Below are 23,559 nucleotides of genomic sequence, written 5' to 3'. Positions count from 1 at the left end.
GACGTCATGGGAATGTATTGAGTTGGAGAGAGGTTGTATGAAGTGGAAAAGTACTGCCCTCCTAAGGTGGGGGGCGGGTGCCATAGTTTCAGTATATGATGAGTTGTAACAATGACTCGTGGCTCTTATCTGACAACGTGGTCGGGAAGAGACTCTGTGCACAGATGTTAATGTAGAATAAAACCTCCTAAATCCACTTGAAACGGATATCTCATTATTGATGGATCAGCAGGGCATTTCAGCAATTTTTCCATCACAGTACTTAAACATCAGGCTGTCGTTATGTTCAAGACCACGGTCCGTCGGTCCAGTGGTCCAGGTTGTTGTCCCGACATGTCATTTTTTTTAACACATTCTGTGGCCGCACCATGTAATGCAGGGTTAAGACGTTGTGGTCATTTCACGTATTTCTGTGAGATCAGGTTTGTCCGCCCGCCATGCCGAAGGTTCCGAGTTCAAGCCCAGCTGTATGTGACACACAACGCAGGTTACATACTGTGTGTGCTGCGGTGCATACAGTATTTCACGTGACATACAGTATTTCACGTGACTATATGATACAATGCTTCATAATGCGTGTATGCTTAGTGTGCGTAAAAGGCCTGATGCGTGAGAGATGGATATCGGTAATCTTCTCAGATCAATTCAAAAGAGAGACAAATACACAAGTACAACATATATCCTCCTCAGTTAATGCCATTTGCCAGTGTTATGTGGCCACTCACTGACACGTACAACACAATCACTATTATGATACAATGTATCATGAAACATCTTGTTTTGAACACACGAGAGCCCTCGGCTGAGAGGCCATGGCCATCAAACATGGGGTTGGGACAGAGCGTAGATATTTCGCTTCTGCTCAAATCAATACCAACGATTCACACATGTATATAGATTCTTCAATGGCTGACTCATACCTGAACATCGCTGCGAAAACACGTCACACCTCCGATCACACGGACTTCTTGCCCTGAACAAATCCAAACGGTCGTGATAATCGCACCTCTTCTATCCACTCCCGTCAAAGACAACTGAGCGAGTTATTAGAAGCATGATGTGAGGTCATGTAGAAAGCGGATCGCTCTGGTTATTGAGATGGAAAAAGAACAAAAACAAATAAACAAAAAAACACAGCCACATTTAAAAGTTCATTCATTTTCGATTGCTTTGGCAGAGAAATAATTTGTCTCTAGATCGGCTTGTGTGATACACTCTCACTCTCTCTCTCTCTCTCACACACACACACACACCACCCAGTAGCTCACATAACGTATACGTCTGATAAAGGCAGTTGAAGATTTGAATGATGATGAATAAACAACCAAAGGATTAAAAAAGAAGTCACACATTTCTTTTTCAGTTCCATGGACTTTGTCTCATCTACATATCATGACTAGCACAGAGCTCTTTGTTAGTTACTTTACAGTGAGGGGACTCACTCATCTTGATTTTTATGGCACGTGAATAATACATACTGTATGTTTATCATTTAGATATACACACGCTCAGTTCAGACCTCAGAATATGCTTTGAACGCTCTCAGCAACCTCCGTTTATTTCCAAACCGTTGCACACTAATCTGTTTTCATATTATTGTAGTTGGGGAGTGAAATCTTCCTCGTTGTATGTCCTAGTAAGTAGCAGCAGCAGCAGCAGCAAAACAAAAGAGAGAGAAAAAGTGTGATTAGACTGTGCAGAGTTAAGTGTGTGTTAAGTGTGTTTGCACAGTGCAGACCACCAAGTAATCGGTACTAAGGACATAGTTTTAACATGAGTCTCAGTGGGTCTATGTGTAAAGAAAGCTAACTAAATTTATATGCATTAATAGTGTGTCAACTTTGTGTGCTGGAAAACAAATAAAAAAAAAGTAAAAGAACAAATTTGGCTTAATAGCAATGCAGGTATACATTTCCCTTTTTATATATAGTTTTTTTCTCAATATTTCAAAAAATATAAAGTTTTTCATAGGTTCATTTGTTGGCTTATATAATGAAATAAAAGTTTATATATTTTTTTGTATTTCCTCCCGTTAAATTAGCATGCTGCTTTTAATATGGCAGTTTGATATTTTTAATAGTCATCCATTTTTGTTTTCATGCATTTCTTGTTGGTTTCTTACATTAGAGTATCTACACAGTGAGGTCCTGGAAACCCACCCACTCTCAACAGCCCCCCCCCCCCCCCTCCTCCCCACACACACACACACACACACACACACACACACACACACGCACACACACACACACACACACACACGCACACACACAGATGGACTTGTCGGACGTCTCCAGTCCCATCTCAAGTTTCTCCAGTGTTCCTATCCCCTCTCACCATCCGTCCGGTATTACTAGCAGCTAACCTGTCCTATAGTCCTTGGAAAATGTGACGATGCCATACACAAAGACAGAGGCCTGTCAAGACATAGTCTCTCTTGTGTGTCTCTCTGAATCGCTTTCGTCTGCAGAGTGAAGGTCCTTGTCCCGGCGTAAAGCTCCCAGCAGAGGGCAGCCTCAGAACATGTGTCTTGCTATTAGAACTGGTACCATTTCTTGTCCTTGCACTTCAGCATCAGCTGTGAAAAGAAAGGACAAAGGACAGTACCGTCAGTGGTTAAAACTAGTGATTGCTGCAACAGTTGAGTGGATTAATTTTGGGAATAATGCTGTGTTTCTGAGGATTTACGGTAACTGATTTTGCTTGTCTTGTAATTAAAGCTACTGTAGCATACTTACTTCATACTACCATTAGCACATTAATGATGCCTTAAGTATTGGTATAAAATTGTCAAATCAAATTGCAATTTGGGACTAGTTCCTCTGTTATCTTTCCATAGCTTATATTGTTTATGGCCACTGGACTCACTGGTGTTCACGGGATAGATACAGTAAGCCTCCAGTAAACAAATGACATCTAGTGGGTAAAATATGCTACTACAACTAATCCAGAGGGCAACACAGGCTACTTGGCTAGTATTGATGGCATCGCCTGGGGCTACAAGTGCGCGACTGCTTTGAGCTCATTATTTGTTGCCATAAAGAAATAATAATTATGCAATGTGGATGTCAGCCCCCTCTGGGACTAAAATCATGTATAGGCTTAATCACGTTGCCTTGCATGGGGCTTCTGGATTGTTGCTATTTGTGTGATGTTATCATCAGCTGAGCTCAGATGTTGGGTTACTGGAAATGTTGAATGTACAATTGATATACTTGGGTTTAATATTTGAAGCTATTAAATTGATCTGCTTGCTCACATTTTCTGACAAAACCTTGATGGCTTTGGCTTGAACGTAAATACTGTAGTTGTATATTTCTTCTGTGAGCCACTTTCATGTAAGTATTCTAAACAGACACACAGACACACAGATACATACACACACACACACACACACACACACACTTCTACTGTATCATGTAGCAGCAATATACTTTAGGAATATCACAGCAATATTAAAGTGATAGCATACAGTAGGAGACAACAAATATATATATTGTGTGTATATAGGACATATAGGAATGTTATAGGAATATCAGAATGATTTTGTTTTGGATGATATGAAATGGACTTCTGCAAGAAGACACTGAAAAGAGGTCAGGTTTCAGCTCTATAGGAATGTTAATGGAATATTATAGCTAGTGTTGTTTGGGGAATGCTGTTGGGAATCATCCGCAGAAACCCCTCAATCTCTCTCTTTTTTTTCAACCTCATGAGCGTGTTTGGAGAAGGTTTCTGCGCTGGTCATCATGAGGGCGGTTCGTTCCTCCAGCTCCCCCAGCCTCTGGCCTCTCTCGTCCAGGGCGATGCGGGCCCGGGCCAGGTCACCCACCACCCCGCCAGCTGCTGCCTTCATGCCCTCCACCCCGCCCTGCCCAGGGATGTGCTGGGCCAGACTCCGTGAAGCTTTCCCTGCTGCCGCCTCCCCAACTGAGGATATCCAGAAGAAAGGAAAGAGAGGAGGAAAGATGGAGGGAGATGGAGAGAAAAAGTTTGTTACAAATGATTGAGGTCAGGCTAAACAAAACAGGGCATGGCTGGAGAGAACAGGACAAGACGTTGCACTGTGTGCTATCTCTTGGTGATGCAGAGTGGGTGCACTGCATACATAAATGATTGTGAACACATGTTATGGGTTCAACTGTGGGAATCGGCTCTCAAGGAACTGGGCCAGGTATCCACTTATTCTCTCTGTCGGCATAGAGAATACGTTGTGCCCACGAGCAGAACCAAAAGACATGAACTCTCTTTTCTTCCTCGCGCTCTTAAACTGTTTTATAAATGACTTTATCTCATTTCGCTTATTTAAATTGCCCTTCAGGCTTTATGTTGCAAAATTCATAGCTTTTATTTATGATGATTGATCACTGTAGACGAGTTTTGATTTTTTTCATTTCAGGATCACTGTTTAAAAACTGTGTTTTTAATACTCTTGTACCCTGCCTAGTCAAATTTTAATAAATGAAACTTGAAACTTGAAACAAGTGTCTTTTAGGGTTCCGTCAAGATGTTAAACCAATTTGCAGCGTTTCCACTCAGGTTTTTAATGTGCAAATTGAAAATGCGCATTAAACAGGTGGATGGAAACCCACTTTATTAGCTACCGGTACTCCCAATTTGCAAAATAAATTTTAGGCCCTGTGGTCTAGAAACATTTAGTTATATTTAAAATTTAAAATGCATTCTAATAAAATTCTGAATTGGGGTGTGGGAGCTATTTACACCCGGGTGTAAATAGTCAAACCGGATATTTACACCCGGGTGCAAATAGCATCTGCCTTCTGTTAACTCATTGAGTGCCATGGACGTCCTTCGACGTCCAATTAAATAGTGACGTAGAGTGCCACGGACGTCCTTCGACGTCCAATGCGTTTTTTGACGGTGGGACGTCGATCAAAGCCTTCCGCAGCTCCTGTACAACTATAGTAGCTATTGGAGGTCTATAACCTATTTTACAGAACCCTTAGGTGGCGACAGTGCTCTCCAGATTACAGAAATGTCAGGAATACACAGCCTGAAATAGCCTTGATGAAAGAGAACCCGCTCATGCTGCAGTCCAGAGCCATGTAGATTGTTCTGGCTGCAACTGACGGTGCGTGCGAACACAGTCAATCCGCGCACACAACTGAGTCCTTCTGCCTCTGTCTGTCTGTCAGCATAGTTTCTCCACATGATTAGCCGCTAGAAAAGCAGCAGCGCGACACTGAAAAGCCAAACCTTTCACTGCAGTCCGCGTGTGGCTTCTCCATGTTGCGCTGCCTGGGAGGCGGCGCTTCCCAGGCTTCCTAGACGCTTGGTGCGAGGCTGTGTGTTACTAGTGTGGGGAGGAGTTTTCAGCTGAGGGGGGGGGAGGGGGGGTGGGGCACGCAGGGCAGGACACAACTACACCACATCACTACATCAGAAAATATTACCGTATCTAGAGTCAGTGAATGTGCTTGAAATGCTGCATTTCACAAAAGGCTGAATATCTCAGCTTATAATTTGAAATGCCTGAAAACGCTGAAAACAACCTATCTTCTCCGGCTCATAACTAAAGAACGGAAAATGGTATCAATAAACTTTTTTTTGCTGATGATACAATAGAGTCTCCTTGTTCTTTTTGCGTGTTCGGTGTTTACATAGTAATATCACACAATATTCTGTGGGCCTCGAGAAATCACTGAAAACGCTCTGAAAACTCTGGCACTGGGAGCGTCCGTTCTCCAAAAGTGGCTGGCACTCAATGAGTTAATAGCAGCATTTCCCCCTTCCTTAGGCACAAAACCCGTACCGGAACCGGAACCCAAAAACTATTGTTTAGTACTTGATAAATATTATTTTGCTTTATTAGTTATTTGTTTTAGTTTATTAGTTTTGCTGGTATGAATTAGGCTAGCAACAAACATGGAAAAACCATAATATTTAAACTGTGCAATGTGCATGCATGTAATATTATTTAATACAGTTACTAGCCAAGTTATTTACTTACATCTTCAATAAAAAAATAAAAAAATCAATGTAATAAATGTCCGGCCCCTGATTTTATTCACAACCCTCTCCATGGCCCTCAGAAAGATTGACTTTGACAGCCCTGACCTAAATAAAATAATATACTGTAAAGTGGCTGCGATCTTCAGTTGGGGCCCTATCTTCTGACAGGCGCTATCCCCTAATAGCGCTTGCGCACCTGTTTGCGCGTGCCTTAAGGTGGGGAAGATAGCAGTCTGCCTTGTGCCTTTTCAAAGCTCTTAGCGCAAAGTAATTGCACGCTGCTGATGATAGGGTAATGCCATCTATGCCACATTTTAGCGCTGAAACGCCTGCTTTGGCATGGGGCAGCCAATGCCCAGTACAATTATCACAGGCATGCGGTTGTGTCCGCCCCCAATTTGCATTGTGCACGGCGGTAAACGAGCGCAAACCCTAAATCAGCGCTTTTGGGAAGATAGGGCCCCTCAGTTGGTTCTCCGAGCAGAAGCCTTTCGCCATACCAAAGAACTGAACTTTCTTACACCATAACGGACATTGCTTTTTAGAGAAACTATATTGTGAGGGTGAACCAATGACACACGGTAGAAATGAGCACTGCCACTATTTCTAGTCTATATTGTTTATTAAGAGGTTTAAGTTATGATAAGTTCAGTTAAGTTTAAGTATAATACGTTAAGTTTCTGTGTTATCTTTGTTTAACCTGCCAAGGTCCTGTCAGGGACCTATCATGGCCCAGATGGCAATTGGAGATTGTGCACCTGTATTAAAGAACAAATGGAGGTAGAGAGGAAGAGAGCAGAGGGAGAGAGAGAGAGAGAGAGAGAGAGAGGAGGGGAGAATGGGAGAGAAACAAGGAAAGAAAGATAAAGTAAAACCTGCTCAGGGGAGGGAGAGAAAAAAAAAAAAAATACTAACTTAACTTTACCACTATTCCTTCAGATGTTGTAGTTGTCATAGACTGTGTTGCATAGTCAGGGGCGGAGCGACCCTATCAGCCCAGAGGGAGCGAAGCTCTTAGGGGGGCCCCATCAAAAAAAAAAAAAAAAAATTTGAAGGCCAGGCCAGGCCGCAGGGCCGGTTCCAGAACAAGATGACATGGGGTGCATCCTAGATAGGAAGGGGTGCAGATGCCCGGCCAAAGGCCGGGCCCACTCGGGTGGCTGGCCAAAGGCCGGCCGCCCGAAAAATTTGACATGTTATTTTACTAAAAATAATGCATTTGACCATCATTTCAAGTAGAATGATACCACCCAAGCAAGAATATTTCAAGTGTTTCAAGTGCTTTACTGAAATATTTGGACCATATAATGATAATACAATTATCTCAACCTTAAAAGGTTACATATAGGTGCCAAAAAGCCATAAAATCACATCAAAGAACAAAGAAAAACAACAACTATAATTCAAGTTTAAACAGTAAGTGTGCAGCTGTAGCATTTATAAAAAAAAATTTTTTTTTTTTTTTTTTTAACTTTTCAACTGAGCATGCAGACAAATAAGGGTGCAATGCATGCTTTTGCACCCCCGTAGAACCGGGCCTGCCAGGCCGCGAAGAAAAATGTGCCTTTTTTGCATGTTTGAATCGGTTTTAGCCATATTTAGTGGAATATCTCATTTTAAACACACCAATGTTATTGTCTATTGATTGAATTCCTCTCAGACTCACACCACTGACTTTATTAAATAAAGTCATTTTAAGTCACAACTGTAAAATAGCTGATAGCCCCTATATCCGAAAACACAATTTGTCACTCATTGAGCCAAGTAATATTATGTCCAAGAAAGACTACAGTGAAGCCACTTTACAGACAAGCTTGTTCTGAAAAAGAAAAAGAAAAACACAGGTTGCCAGCCAGGTGGCCTGGCCTGCAAAAAAAAAAAAAAAAAAAAAAAAAATTTTTTTTTTTTTTTTTGATGGGCCCCCCTGACGAGTGGGCCCGTGGCGGCCGCACCCTCTGCCCCGGCGTACGCTCCGCTACTGTGCATAGTGATTGCTCTGTTGCTGACAAGAATGTGTTACTGTAAGTCGCTTTGGATAAAAGCGTCTGCCAAATGTCGTAATGTAATGTAATGTAAAGGGAGAGAGAGGGTCAGGGTGAGCCACCCATAGCCCCAGCTTATTGTACAAATGGCTGTTGACATGGAAATAAAGCATAGTGTGGGTTATGGTGAAGAGAGGTATCTTGAGACTTTTGCTTGTAAAGCAGTCAGACACCTTTCACAGAGAAGGAGAACCTTCATGGAGAAAGAGAAACGACATACACAGCTCCTCTCGGTCGAAGGTCTGGGCATTTCCTCCAAAGAAGCCCTTGAGGAAGCCTCTGTTCTGGGCTTCTGGTGTTTCTGTGGGCGTGAACAGCTCTCCCAGCATCTCCTGAACATACAGAGAGAAGACAAGAAGAAGAATGGATTAGCAAACCACAGAGCAGAGTTTTCTTTACTTTGACCCTTTGTGGAAGCTGCCCATACTTGTCCATAGCCAAAAACGTTTCTATTTAACAATAACGACTCTAGAATTGCTAGATGGTAAGGGGGGTCTCCGACACCGGTCGGGGACCCCTCGCGCACACCCCACACCTAACACCTAACCCTAAACCTAACCTCTCCCACCCCCCACGGCTAAACCTAACCTCTCCCACCCCTCTAAAAACTACCATTAAAAAAAACTTTACCATCTTACAATTTTAGAGCCATTATTGTTCAATAGAAACATTTTTGTTTCTATTTCACACATTTTTTAGGAGACTGTGTTGGTAAAGACTGTGTCAGCTCCAGTTCAATATTTTCATCTAAGCAACCCAAACATGTACTCTGCCCATACCAACTGCAGTTTTTAATGCCCCACACAAAATATCAATTTCTTGTCATGTTTTGCTTGTAATGTCTAGTCTCTACACCATGCAGCAAAACGCCAGCAAAACATGAAACAAAATAAAGCTGTGCTTCAAATCGTCCCTCCCCTCTCTCCCTGTATTTAACTAATTCCCCGCTAGAGTTTCAAAGGGAAAGTCACCAGCCACTAGCCTGGGTAAACCCAGCCGCCACGTGACCTGCTCTCAGACCTGCTCTCAGTCACTACTTGTGACTCCTAAGCAGGGTAAGCCTGAGAGCAGGTCACTGGAGGCTGGGTTTACCCAGGCTAACCAGCCACCACCAGGGTTTTTGATCATTTTCACTAATGTTCCGAGACCCACTGAATATTTTCTTCTATGACTATGTAAACAGGGAATATCCCAAAAGAAAGAAGAGAGTGAAAATGGCGCCTAGTGCCTGTCATCTGGCAGAATTCCTATCCCATAAACTAACTACTAACTTGGCCAATTGTTAGAAACATGGATAAAAAACAAAAACTATAATCTCTAAGAATGCAAAGAAATGTAACTGGCTCGTTAAAACGCACATTCCAGGGATATCGTATCGTTATAGCAGCGATAATGGCGCGTGCATCCGAGAGCTTGGTTGTCAGGGGTCGCACTTCAGAGATTCCAGGCCGACGTGCTGCACTCTCCGCTCGGCAACACGAAGGCAGCTGGCTGCCTGCGGGTCGCTGAGCTCCACTCAGCCACTCAGCCTCCCGTCAAAAGGCTCTTCCCGAGGGGAGCGCCACAACACACTGAATCACACTCGATTTGGAGGCGGAACACGCCAGGATTGGCCAAAGCCCAATCCAGTCCCCAGAATTGTCAAATAAAATCATCGACATGATACTATGACCCGCCTCTCAACCTGTCATCTTAGACAAACTATGTTTTCAGTCTGAAACGGACTCATTATGCACGTGACGAACAGGTTCAGTTCGACTTTAACATACACTGAGGACTTTCAATAGATGCAGATCCGAGGCTGACTGGGGAAAAACAAACCAGAAGAGTAGTGACTAACATTTGCCTGCAGGTGTCACTGTGATATTGTCATGTTGACAGCTGAGCTCCACTGACCACTGCTCTCATTAGTGATAGTGTCAAATACACACAACCATGAAAATATGTGCGCACACACACACGCACGCACGCACGCACGCACGCACGCACGCACGCACGCACGCACACACACACACACACACACACACACACACACACACACACACACACACACACACACACACACACACACACACACACACACACACACACACACACACACACACACACACACAGCTAGTGCTAGCTGACCTGTAAGTAGTCACACATCTCCTGGCTGTATGTGATTCTCTGGATCTCTGTGGGGGAGCTGAGATATAGCGCCTGGCCCCCATTGGTGAAGCAGAAGGTTCTGGCAATGCGCATGTCAGTCAGCGGTAGATAATTGATGTCCATCAGTGGTCTGAGACTGGGCAGACTGGGCGGAACGAGGAGAAGAACACAGTTAGACAGAAATCAAGACCATCTGGATCATCAAGATTGCATCGCTGGGCAGCTGTGAACTCAATCAAAGTAAACCAGACCAGACATCAAAGCCACTCTAAAGGTCTAGCAACCAGACAAAGATAACAAAAGAAATACATCAAATCAGGCAGTAAGTTCAGCCAGCTTCAAGGATAAATTCACCCCAAAATGAAAATTCAGTCATTATACAGTATACTCACCCCCATGCTGGTGGAAGGACGGTTGAAGTTTTTTAGTCCACAAAACATTTGTGGAGTTTTGCAGCATTGCAGAATTCTTCGACACAATTCAAGTGGATGGTGACCAACTTTCAAATGTAAAAAGAAGAAAGAAAGAAAGAAAGAAAGAAAGAGTAGATACAATGCCTCCATACTGCTTACCTGGCATAATCCAAGTCTCCACAAGCCCTGTGATGCCAAATTGATTTGAAAAGATGTCACTTACACCCTGTTTTTAGGGACTGTTCGTTATTTAGAAGGGGGGTCACTGGAGGGATTTGGAGTGCTCTGAAATAAAAAGCTGTAACCCTCCTGTGACCAAAATATATTTTTCTTTGGCCCTCCCCAAGTGAATGGAAAAATATGATTGACCTTCCCCCAACATATGCTATCCTACTATTTTCAGTGGGAAAACAGTGTCGATAACGATGTTGATGCTCAATAAAATCATAGGCAGGCATCATGCATGGGACAAAATTACGCAAAGCACACAAACAGCTCGACATGGACTATGAAATGAATTATAAAATTAGGATCAATGCATTATTAAGCTCAAAGCTTGCACATTTTTTTTATTAAATGAGCTCCTGTTACCAGCTGCGCTATGCGTAATATAGGCTGAGGACCAGCATGACAATGTTGTAGCCTAATTTTTTATTTTTTTTTCCCTCTCTCCCCCATCGGTTGGGACCCTTGTGGGGTATCGTTGGGTCTATACCAATACCAATTCCGAAAAGCAAAAATAAATAGATAAAATAAAATAAATATATATACGGTAGATCAATTAAAATTTGTATGACCCTCCTCTGGACTCAAACTAATAACAGTGCACCCTCCCTGAGACTAAATTTAAAAAAGCATCACCCTCCCCTATTTTCCTCCAGTGACCCCTTTCATAAATAACGAACGCTCCCTTAGCTGAAATCTTCACTGTAGCATGCTACTTTAACTGCATCTGACATGCATGGCCCACATGTCTAGGCAGTGTAGATTCAGCTACAAGCAGGGTGTAAATGACATATTTTCAAGTCAACTTGGCATCTCAGGGCTTGTAGAGACTTGGATTACACCAGGTGAACTTTTCTTTTTACATTTGAAAGTTGGACCCCATCCACTTCAATTGTTTAGGCTTTAGGGGATTTCTGCAACGGTGTTTTGCTGTGAAACTCTAAAAAACTTTCCTTCCATCCTTCCATCGGCATGGGGGTGAGTAGATGAATGAATTTTCATTTTTGGGTGAACTTGTCCTTTAAATTCCATGCACAGGCTTAACACGGACAACTGGGACTAAGAGATATTAGCGTTCAGTTGGAACGGCATGACAAAACAATTCCTTCTCATACCTGAGGGTCATGACATGACATTCTCATACCTGAGGGTCATGACATGGCCGTTGGCGCAGAAGCAGGCCAGGCAGACGCTGCTACACACAGACACCACATCGGCCCGCAGGACAAAGGAGGAATCTGTGATGTTGTGGACGAAGAGGCAAGACTGGGAGGGCATCAAGAAGACTTTGGCCTGCCGCTCAGAGCACGCCACAGCCAGGTGCCCCTCTCCACAGGCGTCCTGGGAGGACGACGGTGAGAAGTTGATCAGCTTGCGCCTCCGCGGTCGCTCGGGGTCCCCGGGGGCGTTGAGGTCTCGCCAAACCTCGTGGGGACTCTGGATGAGAGCACCCCCGCAGTCCAGGAAGGCAAAGCGCAAAACGGAGCCCTTCAGCATCAGGACTGTGCCTGGGAGTGTTCGGTGGAGGCGGAGAGGAGAAAGATAACGCATGAGAAAACAATATGAGGCTCCATTCCCCAATCTCTCTTCTTATTGTCACCACAGCCTCTCCATTGTTTCTCATCTCAAATCTGAGACTGAATTGAACTCGGAATGTGAAGGAGCGTGTGATTGAGAATCTCAGTATGAATGGGAGGTGTATACACTCAGGGCCGCTGCTGGCCATTTGGGTGCCCTAAGCGTAACTGTTTTGTGGTGCCCCCCCACCCCCCGCGAAACTTTCAATAACTGTCAAACTGTACATTACTGTACTGTATTGTATTGTGGTTTGTGTTATGTCTACACGTACTGTGTACAGACATGTCTGTATCACGTGTAGCCTACATAGTTATGTAGGTCTACACCCTTTTTCTGTCGGTCTTTGTGACCATGTCCTTGTGTATGTAAGGCTGAGGGTGCTCAAAGCATAAAGAATTTCATTGTATTATACATTGTATTATACATATGACAATAAACTACTTGAACTTGAACTTGAACTTGAAACGAAAGACTGCAAAATCATTAATTATGAACGATACTAGTGTATCTCACATTACATTACATGTGGCAAACAAACAATTGTTAGAATTACTGTACATGTCAGCAAACAAGCGATTGTTAAACTGTACATGCAAGCAGGGGCGGACTGGGATCATAATTCAGGCCGGGCATTAAATACCAAGCAGGCCAGGCCGATACAGGCCGACGTGCGTGCCGGCGTCCGAAGGGCGGCGGCGAAAAATTTGGGCTGTTTGAAGCCCAATTTGGGCCGTTTGAAGCCAGATTTGGGCCGTTTGAAGCCAGATTTGGGCTGTTTGAAGCCAGATTTGGGCCGTTTGAAGCCCGATTTTGGTCATTTGAAGCCAGATTTGGGCCAGTTGAAGCCAGATTTGGGCCGTTTGAAGCCCAATTTGGGCCGTATGAAGCCCAATTTGGGCCGAGTCCAATTTTACAATGAGATGCACCCACTTTAACCCTGAATAAAGTAATAAAACCACTAGTAAACCAGTAGGCGGCCCCTGGCCTGCTGTTCAGTGAGTGGCCTGACTGAGGGCACAAAAAAAAAAAAAAAAAAAAAAATTTGGTGCCCTCAGTCACATGATGCCCTACGCAGTCTGCGTACTCTGCGTATAGGGTGCGGCGGCCCTGTATACACTCACTGAACGCTTTATTAGGTACACCTATCTAGTATCAGATGTTGCTATAGCTCCGCGGTTCCCAATGTTTTCCAAATCACGGCCCACTTGAAAATCTTAACTAGAAATCCTGCATCGCCATTGCATCCATCCGCCAACGGTCTACTTCCATGTCTGTCCAGACTCATACAAGCACAAATACCTTGAAGCCCACAGCGCAGTGGTGTGGCCATTCAGTCTTATGGCCCTTTCGGCAATGTTTAGAAGTACCAACAACACGGCTAACCATTTTCGACATGGAAAATGGTCCTACCCCTACCCCAAAACCACTCACATCTCTCTCTTAGCTTGAACAAGCCTGCCCCCTCTGACCGTTCTCATTAACACATTTTCCACTCGAGAGACGGAAAACGAGGGCAGCTGTTTCTGAGATGCTGCAGCCACCACGCCTGCCATGGTCATACCATGCTCAAAGTTAATTAGTTATTTAATTGTGAGCAGTTTCACGGAGCATCTATTTTCAGTTCTTTGTAAATACTCACACAGTTTCCCATATTCATACCAAGGAGCTTCTTAATCCAACCAGTTGTTTATTGTTGACTACAAGAAAGCTATTACACGTTTATAAAATGGCTCTCTCAAATCAAGCAATCTGATTGGTTCACAGCTGTGATATATTTAGCGTATACCACAGCTAGAGCCGCATCCCCGAAAAACACTCCGCCAATCCGCCTCTGAGAAACAAATGGTAGCTAGCTAGCCTATCCTCGCAAATGGGAGCTCCTAAGCCAACCCGTGTCACCATAATACTCCAGAGTGCCTTGCTTGCGGCAGTGGCGCCGGAACGAGTTTGCAATAAGGGGGACACCATTTTTTTTTTTTTCATGTTTTTTTTTTTTTTTTATTATGTTTTTTTCGGCGCCCATAAGGGCGGCGACGAAAAATTGACGTTTTTATGGACGTTTGGATGATTTTTAGCCATATTTAGATGAATATCTCATTTTAAATTAACATTAGGATTATACTGTAGTGATGTAATTATTCAGTATTTTTCCTTTTCTCACTCCCTTGGTGACCTGCTCTCCCTTTAGGTCATTTTATAATTACACTACAACAGACAGCAACACAGGCAGAAACACTGAACTTATTATTATTATTATTATTATTATTATTATCACTTCGAAACACAGTGCAAAACTTGTCATCTCAACACAAAAATAAAATAACAATAACCGTATACGATTATAGCAGCAGCCAATGACAGTGAGTGCAGTACAGAGTCCAGGTCTGTCTGTCTCTCAGGTATAATAATCCCACAACGATCACGGCTTTAACAAGCATCACAGGCAGTGTAAACAGTGTAAAGTGGGCTCTAAGCGTCAGGGGCAGTTGCCCCCTCAGATTAAAAAAAAAAAAAAAAAAAAAAATTTTTTAGGGGGACCAAATTTTAAGGGGGACAAAATGTCCCCATGTCCCCCTTGTTCCGGCGCCAGTGGCTTGCGGTAGTGTTTACTGTTGTCTCCTGCTAGTGACATCATCAGTATGCGATAGCTGAGCTAACAGTAACAACGTTCGCTAGCTACCTAACGAAATGGAAACATTTAAGGTTAACTTCGACCTCCATGGTGGCTTGTCTATGGATGAGTGGATTGAGTAGTGCCTGCCGGACACGTTATCTCCAGAAAAAAAGCCGCCTAGACTCGGAGCTAACAGTAACCTAGTACGTTAGTACAAGCATTAGCCGCTGGCTAATCTTAGCTGTTTTTCACCAAACCTGTCTAGCTGACGTTACGTTCAGCAACTACGTGGGTTGTGCAGCTGGAGCCAGGAGGGACTATTTTATTACGCGGAAGAGTATGATTTATGAATAACAGCCATTTAAATTGGAGTTGTTTATTCCTTTCATATTGCCATACTTGGTAACCATATTTATAAAAGGAATAGCTCACTTTAGGCTTCACTAACCATGTGTTGATTAAATTGAACAAAATGGGTCTAAAATGGTAGGAGATGCATTCTGAATTTTCAAAACATTTCTGTGTAAAATCCAATGCAGAGGCTGCCAATCTTCTCACGGATGATTTGTTTGCGGTAATTATACAAATGACTCGGAATTAATGTTGTAATGATTTTAAAATGCAACATGTGGTGTTAATGTCGCCCATTCATACTGCCTCAGTTGGCCTTTGTGAACCCGTGGAAACCCACTGTGGCTTACCGCTGGGGCCGATGGTGACGTGCTCCTCCGACCTCTCCTCCTCTTCGGTGGGGATGGACATTGGGATGAGGAGGACCCCGCCCAGACTGGTGCCCACCCACAGGCAGGGGGTGGGCAGGGCATCACTCTTGCGGCCGTAAGACTCTCCGAACTGCAGCGTGGTCACCGCCTCCTTGGTGTCCCGGTCGATGCTGCACACGCTGGAGCTGCGCGAGCGGCTGAAGGAGTTCTCCCGACTCTCTGCGGCGAACAGAGAAGCACGACGCGGGCGGACAGAAACGATGGGACAAAAGAGTTGGAAAAAAGGACACAGAAGTGGAGGACACAGACAGAAGAGGGAACGGTGGAATGGAGAAGACAAATAGGTGAGAATAGAAAGAAGCGCATATTAAGGTGAGAGAGAATGAGAGGAAGATAGAGAAATGCCAAAAAGTCAGATATGGTTTGCATGTACAGTAGGCTATATCGTAATGTAAAGCATTGGAAAACGACAATGAAAACAGCGATACAGAGAGAAGCAAAGTGACCGACTACAACAAAGACAGAGGGGTAGCTGAACAGAAACACATTGTCAAACCCAACGCTGCACTCACACACACACCGCACGCGCACACACACACACACACGCACGCACGCACGCACACACACACACACACACACACACCGCACGCGCACACACACACACACACACACACACACACACACACACACACACACACACACGCACACCACACGCGCGCACACACTCACACACACATTCTGTAGTGTTTGGTTACAGTTCAATCAACTGGGACAAAACATAACCATGACTTAGCCATCTGAATGAATGAGTGAAAGTCCGAGTCACTAAGGAATAGTGTTGGAGTCGAGACCACCTAAACCGAGACCGAGACCAAGACCGGGCGGACCGGGTAAAGACCAAGACAGAGGGGGGGCGAGACCAGACCAATGCAAGACCATTTTCAAGACCATGACTCGAATGATGGCTTAACCTTCCACCTTTGATCTGCTATCAACGAAATAAATCATTATTTAGGAATTTTAGTCAAATACAAATGGCTGCACCGTATATAGTGACAGAGGGCAATCCTTTGATCTGAAACACTGCAATTCCATATCGCTGAGCTTCAGACAGGCTCAACACAGTGGGCAGAATGAAGTGTAAAAACACCTTACTGCTGTAATGATGATTCCCCCATGCAGCCACTGATTGGTAAATGATACAGTATAAAACAGTGAAAGAGAGACGCACATAAAAAAACCGGTCTTCAAGGCAGGTGCTGGGCCCAATAAAAACATATCCTGCAAACGTGTGCGGTGTGTTCAGTGTGCGGCCTCTCTTTTCTATTTCATATTTTTTCATAGATATTTTTTTATTGGGCCCAGCACCTGCCTTGAAGACCGGTTTTTTGGATGTGCGTGTCTCTTTCACTGTTTTAAACTATACAGTATATAATAACGTGTATGATGATACAGTATGCGATCTGTATGTTGGTCTGGGAGTATGCTGTTAATTAACATAAGCATGAATCTATAGCGGTTCTGTTGCTTGAAACAAACATTTGAAATGTAAACCTGTTGGTCTGCACTAAAAAATAATTTCACACAATGGAAAACAGGGTTCTTCCTGACTCAGAATGGGCCTTGCGGTCTCGACTGGTCTTGAAATAAAATCTCGAGTCCGGCTTGTCTGAGACCGAGTCAAGACCAAGACAGAGGGAGGGCGAGTCCGACACCATCAAAATGTGGTCTCAAAACCGGTCTTGAGACCAAGACCGGTTTTGAGTACTCCAACACTACTAAAGAAGTCGAGTCGCTGTTACCTGAGTCCGAGTCTGGAGTTACTGAACATGAGCGTGAATCTGCATGTAGGATGTGTCTGAATAATGTCACAGTCTGTCAGTAGTCTCCAAATTCCAAGTCCGAATGAATGAATGTTCGAGTCCAAGTCCAAGGCATCAGTGGTCAAGTCCACTAGTCCTGAAAATGAGTTTAAGAATGGACTTGAGTACTACAACACTGACCCCCCCCCCCCCCCCCACACACACACACACACACAAGAATGCACAGAAGAAAGCACACGCATACAAACACTGACAGCACCAAATATGAAGACTCCTTTGACTCGTGATTGCTACGCATTCAAGTCCTCCATTATATATTTATAGCTTTAGCCTCCATCGTAAAAGTATTTCTGGATTGCCCAAGTATGATTCCTGCAGTGATGCCTCAATTATTAAGAGGCAGTGCTGTGCTGCCTTAGCAGGCTAATGCTACACAGACAGCATGCAGACTTTAGGTAACAACAACTGCTGCAAAGTCCCATGTCCATAGGTTCATTCTATAAGTGGATCACATTTTGGCAGATCCTTTTGAATATGTTGGGAACCACATAGGGTTAAAAGAAATCATCCTACTTATGGGGCGGAGGGGAGATAATATCCATGCAAAACTGAACGCTGCCACATAACACATACTGTATATACTATGCACTGTTTTAGAGATCCTATGTTTTAGAGATCCTATGTGTTTGAGATCTTATGTGTTTTAGAGATCCTATGGGCGACAGATAGAAGCCTTGTTCAAGGTGATAACATGGTGAATAATATGGTAATAGGGTTCCTCACCCCAGGACAAGAGGTATCTGGGTATCCTTGAGATGAAACAGGGCCACAGGACGGACTAACGAACGAACGGACGGACTGACGGGACGTATAAATACTCAGCAGGACAGCGGTTGGCAGGTTGGAGGTCGACGCCCCCTTACCTCTCTCGCTCCAGCAGTAGTAGGTGGTGGTGTGGTGCTCGTCGTGGGAGTACATACTGACTCCGTGTAACTGCTGAAGCATTGCCCTCCTGGATGCATAACCTACTCATCCTCAACCACATGAACCCCATAGAACCCCCCGAACACAAAAACACACACGGCCAGCCAGCCGGCCGAGACCAGACGACAGACGAGATGGACAGATCAACAGCAAGAATGACAGAGAGGGGAGAGAGAGAGAGATGCAACTCAGCGAGGAGAGATTGGTTAGAACAGAGGTTCTCAAATGTTTTTCAGCCAAGGACCCCTTACAAGATAGAAAATATACCGGGGACCCCCTCATTCTGATTTGTGATTTTGGGCTAAGCTTAATTGTTTCCACGGTAACGTGCCTGACTTTAAAATTGATAGGTTTGTTAGATTAGAATGTAGTCCATGAACCATTTTAGATTTAAAGCATAAAATATTTTCGTTGCACTATGAAGCTTTTGCACACACAAAAACATGTTTATTTTTATTTTCCTGAAAACTTTGCGCGGACCCCCTTGCAAAGTGCCACGGACCCCTGGGGGTCCCCGGACCCCCATTTGAGAACCACTGGGTTAGAATAAACAGTGACAGAGAGAGAGAGGCAGATCACTTATTTTCCTCGTGGCCTGCTCGACAAGACAAGACAAGAGTAGCATGTTTTTGAGAGTGATCCGTAACTGTGATTGACACAACAATGCATCCCTCGGCTGCATGCAATAAACGCTGTTGGATTCACAACTACTGTACGACCACATTGGACGATAACAAAAAAAGTAATACTACTTTGATACTGTAGCGAAAGACTGAGCTACATTTTGAATTGTAGAAATGTATAAATATGTCCTGCGAGCTGGAATTCCATTTCGACTTCACTACCGGAGGGTGTTGACGCGTGAACTGGAAGAGTTAAAAGACGACAAAGGATTGGGATAGCCAGTGCTGCAGTCTGTGTCTTGACAGTCGGACTGCAGCAGATTCAACGGTCAGCTGAAAAACATGGAAACAGTATCCAACCGTCCACCACATCTTGAACAGGATCCCAGCCATTTCCATTCCCAACTGACATTGGGGAAAAAAGTGCAAAGATTACTACAAAGCTGAGCGAGTTAAGTATTGGAAACACATTGCTTGATGGCTTTCCTGGTACCACAGTTTTTTGAGTTGGTGTTGAAGTCAAAATTCTGGTATTGTGACCACATTGCTGTACAATGCTGCTGGCAGCCACAGACCGGAAATAGCCTTGTGCTGGGTGATGGCGAGGGTCGAGGCTAGCAGCAGCTCAGCTCAGTGTTTACGCTGTGTGACTGAGCCTGTGGGGCATTGGCTAATGAAAGACAGGCACAGTGGCACTCTTGGCAGGACACAGGGAACTCTGGGGCCCCCTGCAGGCAGCTGGAGGTGGGCAAGGGAAGGGAGGGCTGGGGAGGGGATAAGGGAAGAAGGGAGGTAGAAAGAAGGCAGACAGACTTAGGGTGCTTTCTCACTGGGAACGATTGCTTTCGTTCCGTTCTGCACCCGGGAACGATTGTCCCCCCTCCCCTCTCCCCCGCTGGTCAGCTATCACATTACAACATTTCTTCCGCGCTCGGAAACGGAACAGAGTGCACTTGCATCATGAACTATGCCTGGTTGGCTTTCACACTCGCAAGTGTTCCATGCCCAGGCACGCCAAAGCACTCCCCAGACCACCTTTTCAAGTTGATCCTGTCACGGTTCCCCGTTGCGCGCCCGGGCGCGGAACGGAACGCAACGTTCACATTCATCAAACGTTCCGAAACTGGGGTCAATTTGGGGACAAGTGTGCTCGGGAACGGTACCGGGGCGCCAGTGTGAAAGCACCCTTAAAGGGTGAGACAGACAAAGACAGACACATTTTACTCCTGGCACAGATAGGTGCACATTCACAGTCACACCCACAGAGACAAGGACAGACGCCTAATAGGCTGTGCCATGCTCGTTCAATGCTCTCATCATTTCTATGCACACCGAGGCCGAGGCTGAGAATAGAGCTGAACAAAGTCCATTTTGAAAGTCAGAAATCTCAGAACTTGGCCGAGGAATTGGTCATTGGTACTGATCAATAGCCTATTAACCCACTGCAGAGGGGCCAAGGGAAGTGCATCCTGATGAATTTAGGGTTACACTATTGGAAGCAACACTCCCTCGTCCCTCCAGCCCAATCCGCTGATTACACCCCATCTCTACTTTACACGTGTGCATTGATTCTCTTTTGCCATACGCAAAGGCAATTAAATCAAGCCAATCATGTCAGACATTTTCAATCTTTAATCGGTGCAGTGCTGACTGTGCCGGGTGTCTGACGGGGTTGGAGGTGTGTTTACTGTACTTGCCATTTGCCTCCTCTGTCGCCTTGCCCTGGTGTGCAGTGTCATTAGCATCAGCCTCAGCTCTCCACTTGTTGACCTTTAATGATGCCAGTGACCCTGCTGGCCATACACTGTATAGCACCAGGCCAAGAGTGGTTTTCCAACGCAAGCAATAGGTAGAAAACAGGTGAGGGTCTGCTGAAATGCAGAGAAGAATTATTGTGTGAAACGTAATGGAATGGATTGGTGTGGCTCAAAGTGTGTCTCCTTCGCCATTATTTATAATAGCTGTGGCTATGAGTGCAGCAATGAAAACCTTGCAGCAGCTTCTCTGTAGACTTTGGTTGCTCCTCAATTAACAGACTTGCACTTAGACTATATATATATATACCGGTATATATATATATATATATATATATATATATATATATATATATATATATCATTGACCTATATATAATGGACCAACATAGCTCATTGACTTTGACACAGCAAAATGAAGCTCACTTCCGGATATTGTTTGATTTTGTTTGATTGGTTGAATGAATTAATGCTACACAGAAGTACGAGGGGAGGGGGCGGCTGCCCCTAGCGGCTGCCGGGGGAGTTTCCGAATTTGGTCTGTCTCCCTTATCGCCGTAATGCATTATGGGTAGTCAGCTACTTTGGCTAATGTAGTGGCTAACGCTACTTACTTTACATTGCAGTAAAACGGCACTGAATGACCAAATTGATTTAACTTTTAACCATTTCGAGTAACACTGTTTCCATACGGACCCCCAGCGTTGGTTAGTTGTTTATAACGTGACTCTATTTAAAACCTTAACGTACTCCGGTTTCTGGGCTGAATCCAATGGTCTGAATGGTCTGAATACAGAGAAGGCTTAAGGCTTTATCTAACGGTATAAATAACGTTAAATGGTCCGCCATGTTATGGACGTTAGATGTATGGTATCTATATAGTTACGTGTGTCTACTAACATTATTAAAATATCATAAAGTAACGCTATTTTCTGATAATTTGCTCAACTATTACTTGCCACCTGATGCCTTGCGGCACATTGCTGCCTCTACCGGTCGGAAGTATTACTGTTCTTATTATCCAATATTTGTCGTCAATTTTCCTCGAAATGGGGCTATAATTTGGAAAACGGAGCGCGTTAGAACATGAAAAAGACTTGAAATTGTCAGACCATACACTGATTTGGAAAGTGTTTATATAAGACATAGATCGAGAGAGAAGTTGGCTCGTTTCCCATATAGTTGAATGGACGTTCCCCCGGGAGTGCTACACAAGCTGCGACCCCCACTGGCCATTTGAAAGAATGCAATTTCCGCATAGGCGTCAAAAATAGGCAGGCTGAAATGCCCACTGATATATATATATATATGTGTGTGTGTGTGTGTGTGTGTGTGTGTGTGTGTGTGTGTGAAAGCTGAGGTGTGTGTGTGTTAGGGCTGTCACTTTTCATTCGAAATTCGAATGCAACTTCGAATGTGGGGGAGGGGTTTGTGTTCGATATGTAAATTGACTGTTCGATTTTTTTTTTTTTTTTTTATGAACCAAAATTAACCAACTGCTGCTTGCTGGTAATGTTAATCCCATGTCAGAAAAAGTCTCCAGATTTGTCGCGTTAGTCTCTTCTGAGAAAGATTGTCTCCAGGGTCTGAAAAGTTGTCTCGAGTTGGATGCAGCCAAGTTTGTGAGGCAGTGTTGTGACTAACACGTCGGGCTGATGCCCGGTGGCCTGGCCTGAATTTTTTTTTTTTTTTTTTATTAACCAAAAAACTTCGAATATATTCGAACGAATTTCGGGCAATTAAAGTTCGTTCAAACTTTATTTTGGGAAAAAGTGACAGCCCTAGTGTGTGTGTGTGTGTGTGTCGTTTATGCAGGCCCACATCCCAGGTCGGATTGTGCTGAAAATTTGCATTGCAGTGGGTTATGATCTGGGGAAGGTCATCATGGACACATCATCAAGTCTGGGAACCACCTGGAAATCCTGGAAAACACCTCACGTCCACACCCCAGGTTGGATTGGGGTGAAATCTTGCATAGCAGGGGGTTATTATCTGGGGAAGGTCATCAAGTCCTGGAACCACCTGGAAAGTCCTGAAAAATCCAGGAAACCACCTGACCCCCACACCCTGGGTCGGATTGGGCTGAAGATTTGCATGGCGGTGGGTTATGATCTGGGAAAGTTTTAAAGTCCTGGAATCGCTTGGAAAGTCCCACACCCCAGGGCTCGAAATCAGGGCTCAACGCTTACCATTTTCCCAAGGAGCAGATGTGCTACTGAGTTGAAAAAGTTAGGAGCACATAAAGAATTTTAGGAGCACAATTAAAATTTGATAAAGAACAATATAGCATGTATTCGATATGATTCTATTAATCTCTATTATGTTACAATTAAGTTTAATTCAATTCAAAGTATTATCATGATGCAACATGCATTTATTTCCTACCAGAAGGGCTCAATACAGCTCATTGGCTATTGTTCTGTTGAAAACCATAGCTGTGTAACGTTATCAGATAGCTGATATCAGATAGCGTTAGATGGTCTATGTAATAACAGACAGCATAACGTTAGCCAGATTGTCAACAGGTCTTTTTGAAGACGTTAGCGAGTGGCATGCTAACGCTTGCGTTGCTAACGCAAACATTAGCTGCTAAATAACTAGCGATGTCATTCATACAAGCCAGCTAACGCTAGGCGCTAGCCATAACTATCGTCTGCTGC

The 23,559-nt window shown here is 44.2% G+C and overlaps 1 protein-coding gene across 1 annotated transcript in view; it reads right to left on the bottom strand.

The window, feature by feature from the left end:
* Positions 1–2,533: 2,533 nt before the first annotated feature.
* Positions 2,534–23,559, bottom strand: part of stxbp5l (syntaxin binding protein 5L) — a gene marked incomplete at both ends in the record, with an annotated part of 240,189 nt that continues 219,163 nt past the window's right edge. The window contains 7 exons of the mRNA XM_083641646.1: positions 2,534–2,575; positions 3,707–3,927; positions 8,233–8,344; positions 10,143–10,308; positions 11,946–12,309; positions 15,695–15,934; positions 18,462–18,563. Coding sequence (XP_083497772.1) covers positions 2,534–2,575; positions 3,707–3,927; positions 8,233–8,344; positions 10,143–10,308; positions 11,946–12,309; positions 15,695–15,934; positions 18,462–18,563 — 1,247 coding nt within the window. The remainder of the gene's footprint in view (positions 2,576–3,706; positions 3,928–8,232; positions 8,345–10,142; positions 10,309–11,945; positions 12,310–15,694; positions 15,935–18,461; positions 18,564–23,559) is intronic.

The sequence above is a fragment of the Poromitra crassiceps genome (genome assembly GCF_964638095.1).
Source record: "Poromitra crassiceps genome assembly, chromosome: 8".
Lineage (NCBI taxonomy): Eukaryota > Metazoa > Chordata > Actinopteri > Beryciformes > Melamphaidae > Poromitra > Poromitra crassiceps.
Note: the sequence above shows the minus strand (reverse complement) of the source record. Positions and strands in the feature narration are given on the sequence as shown.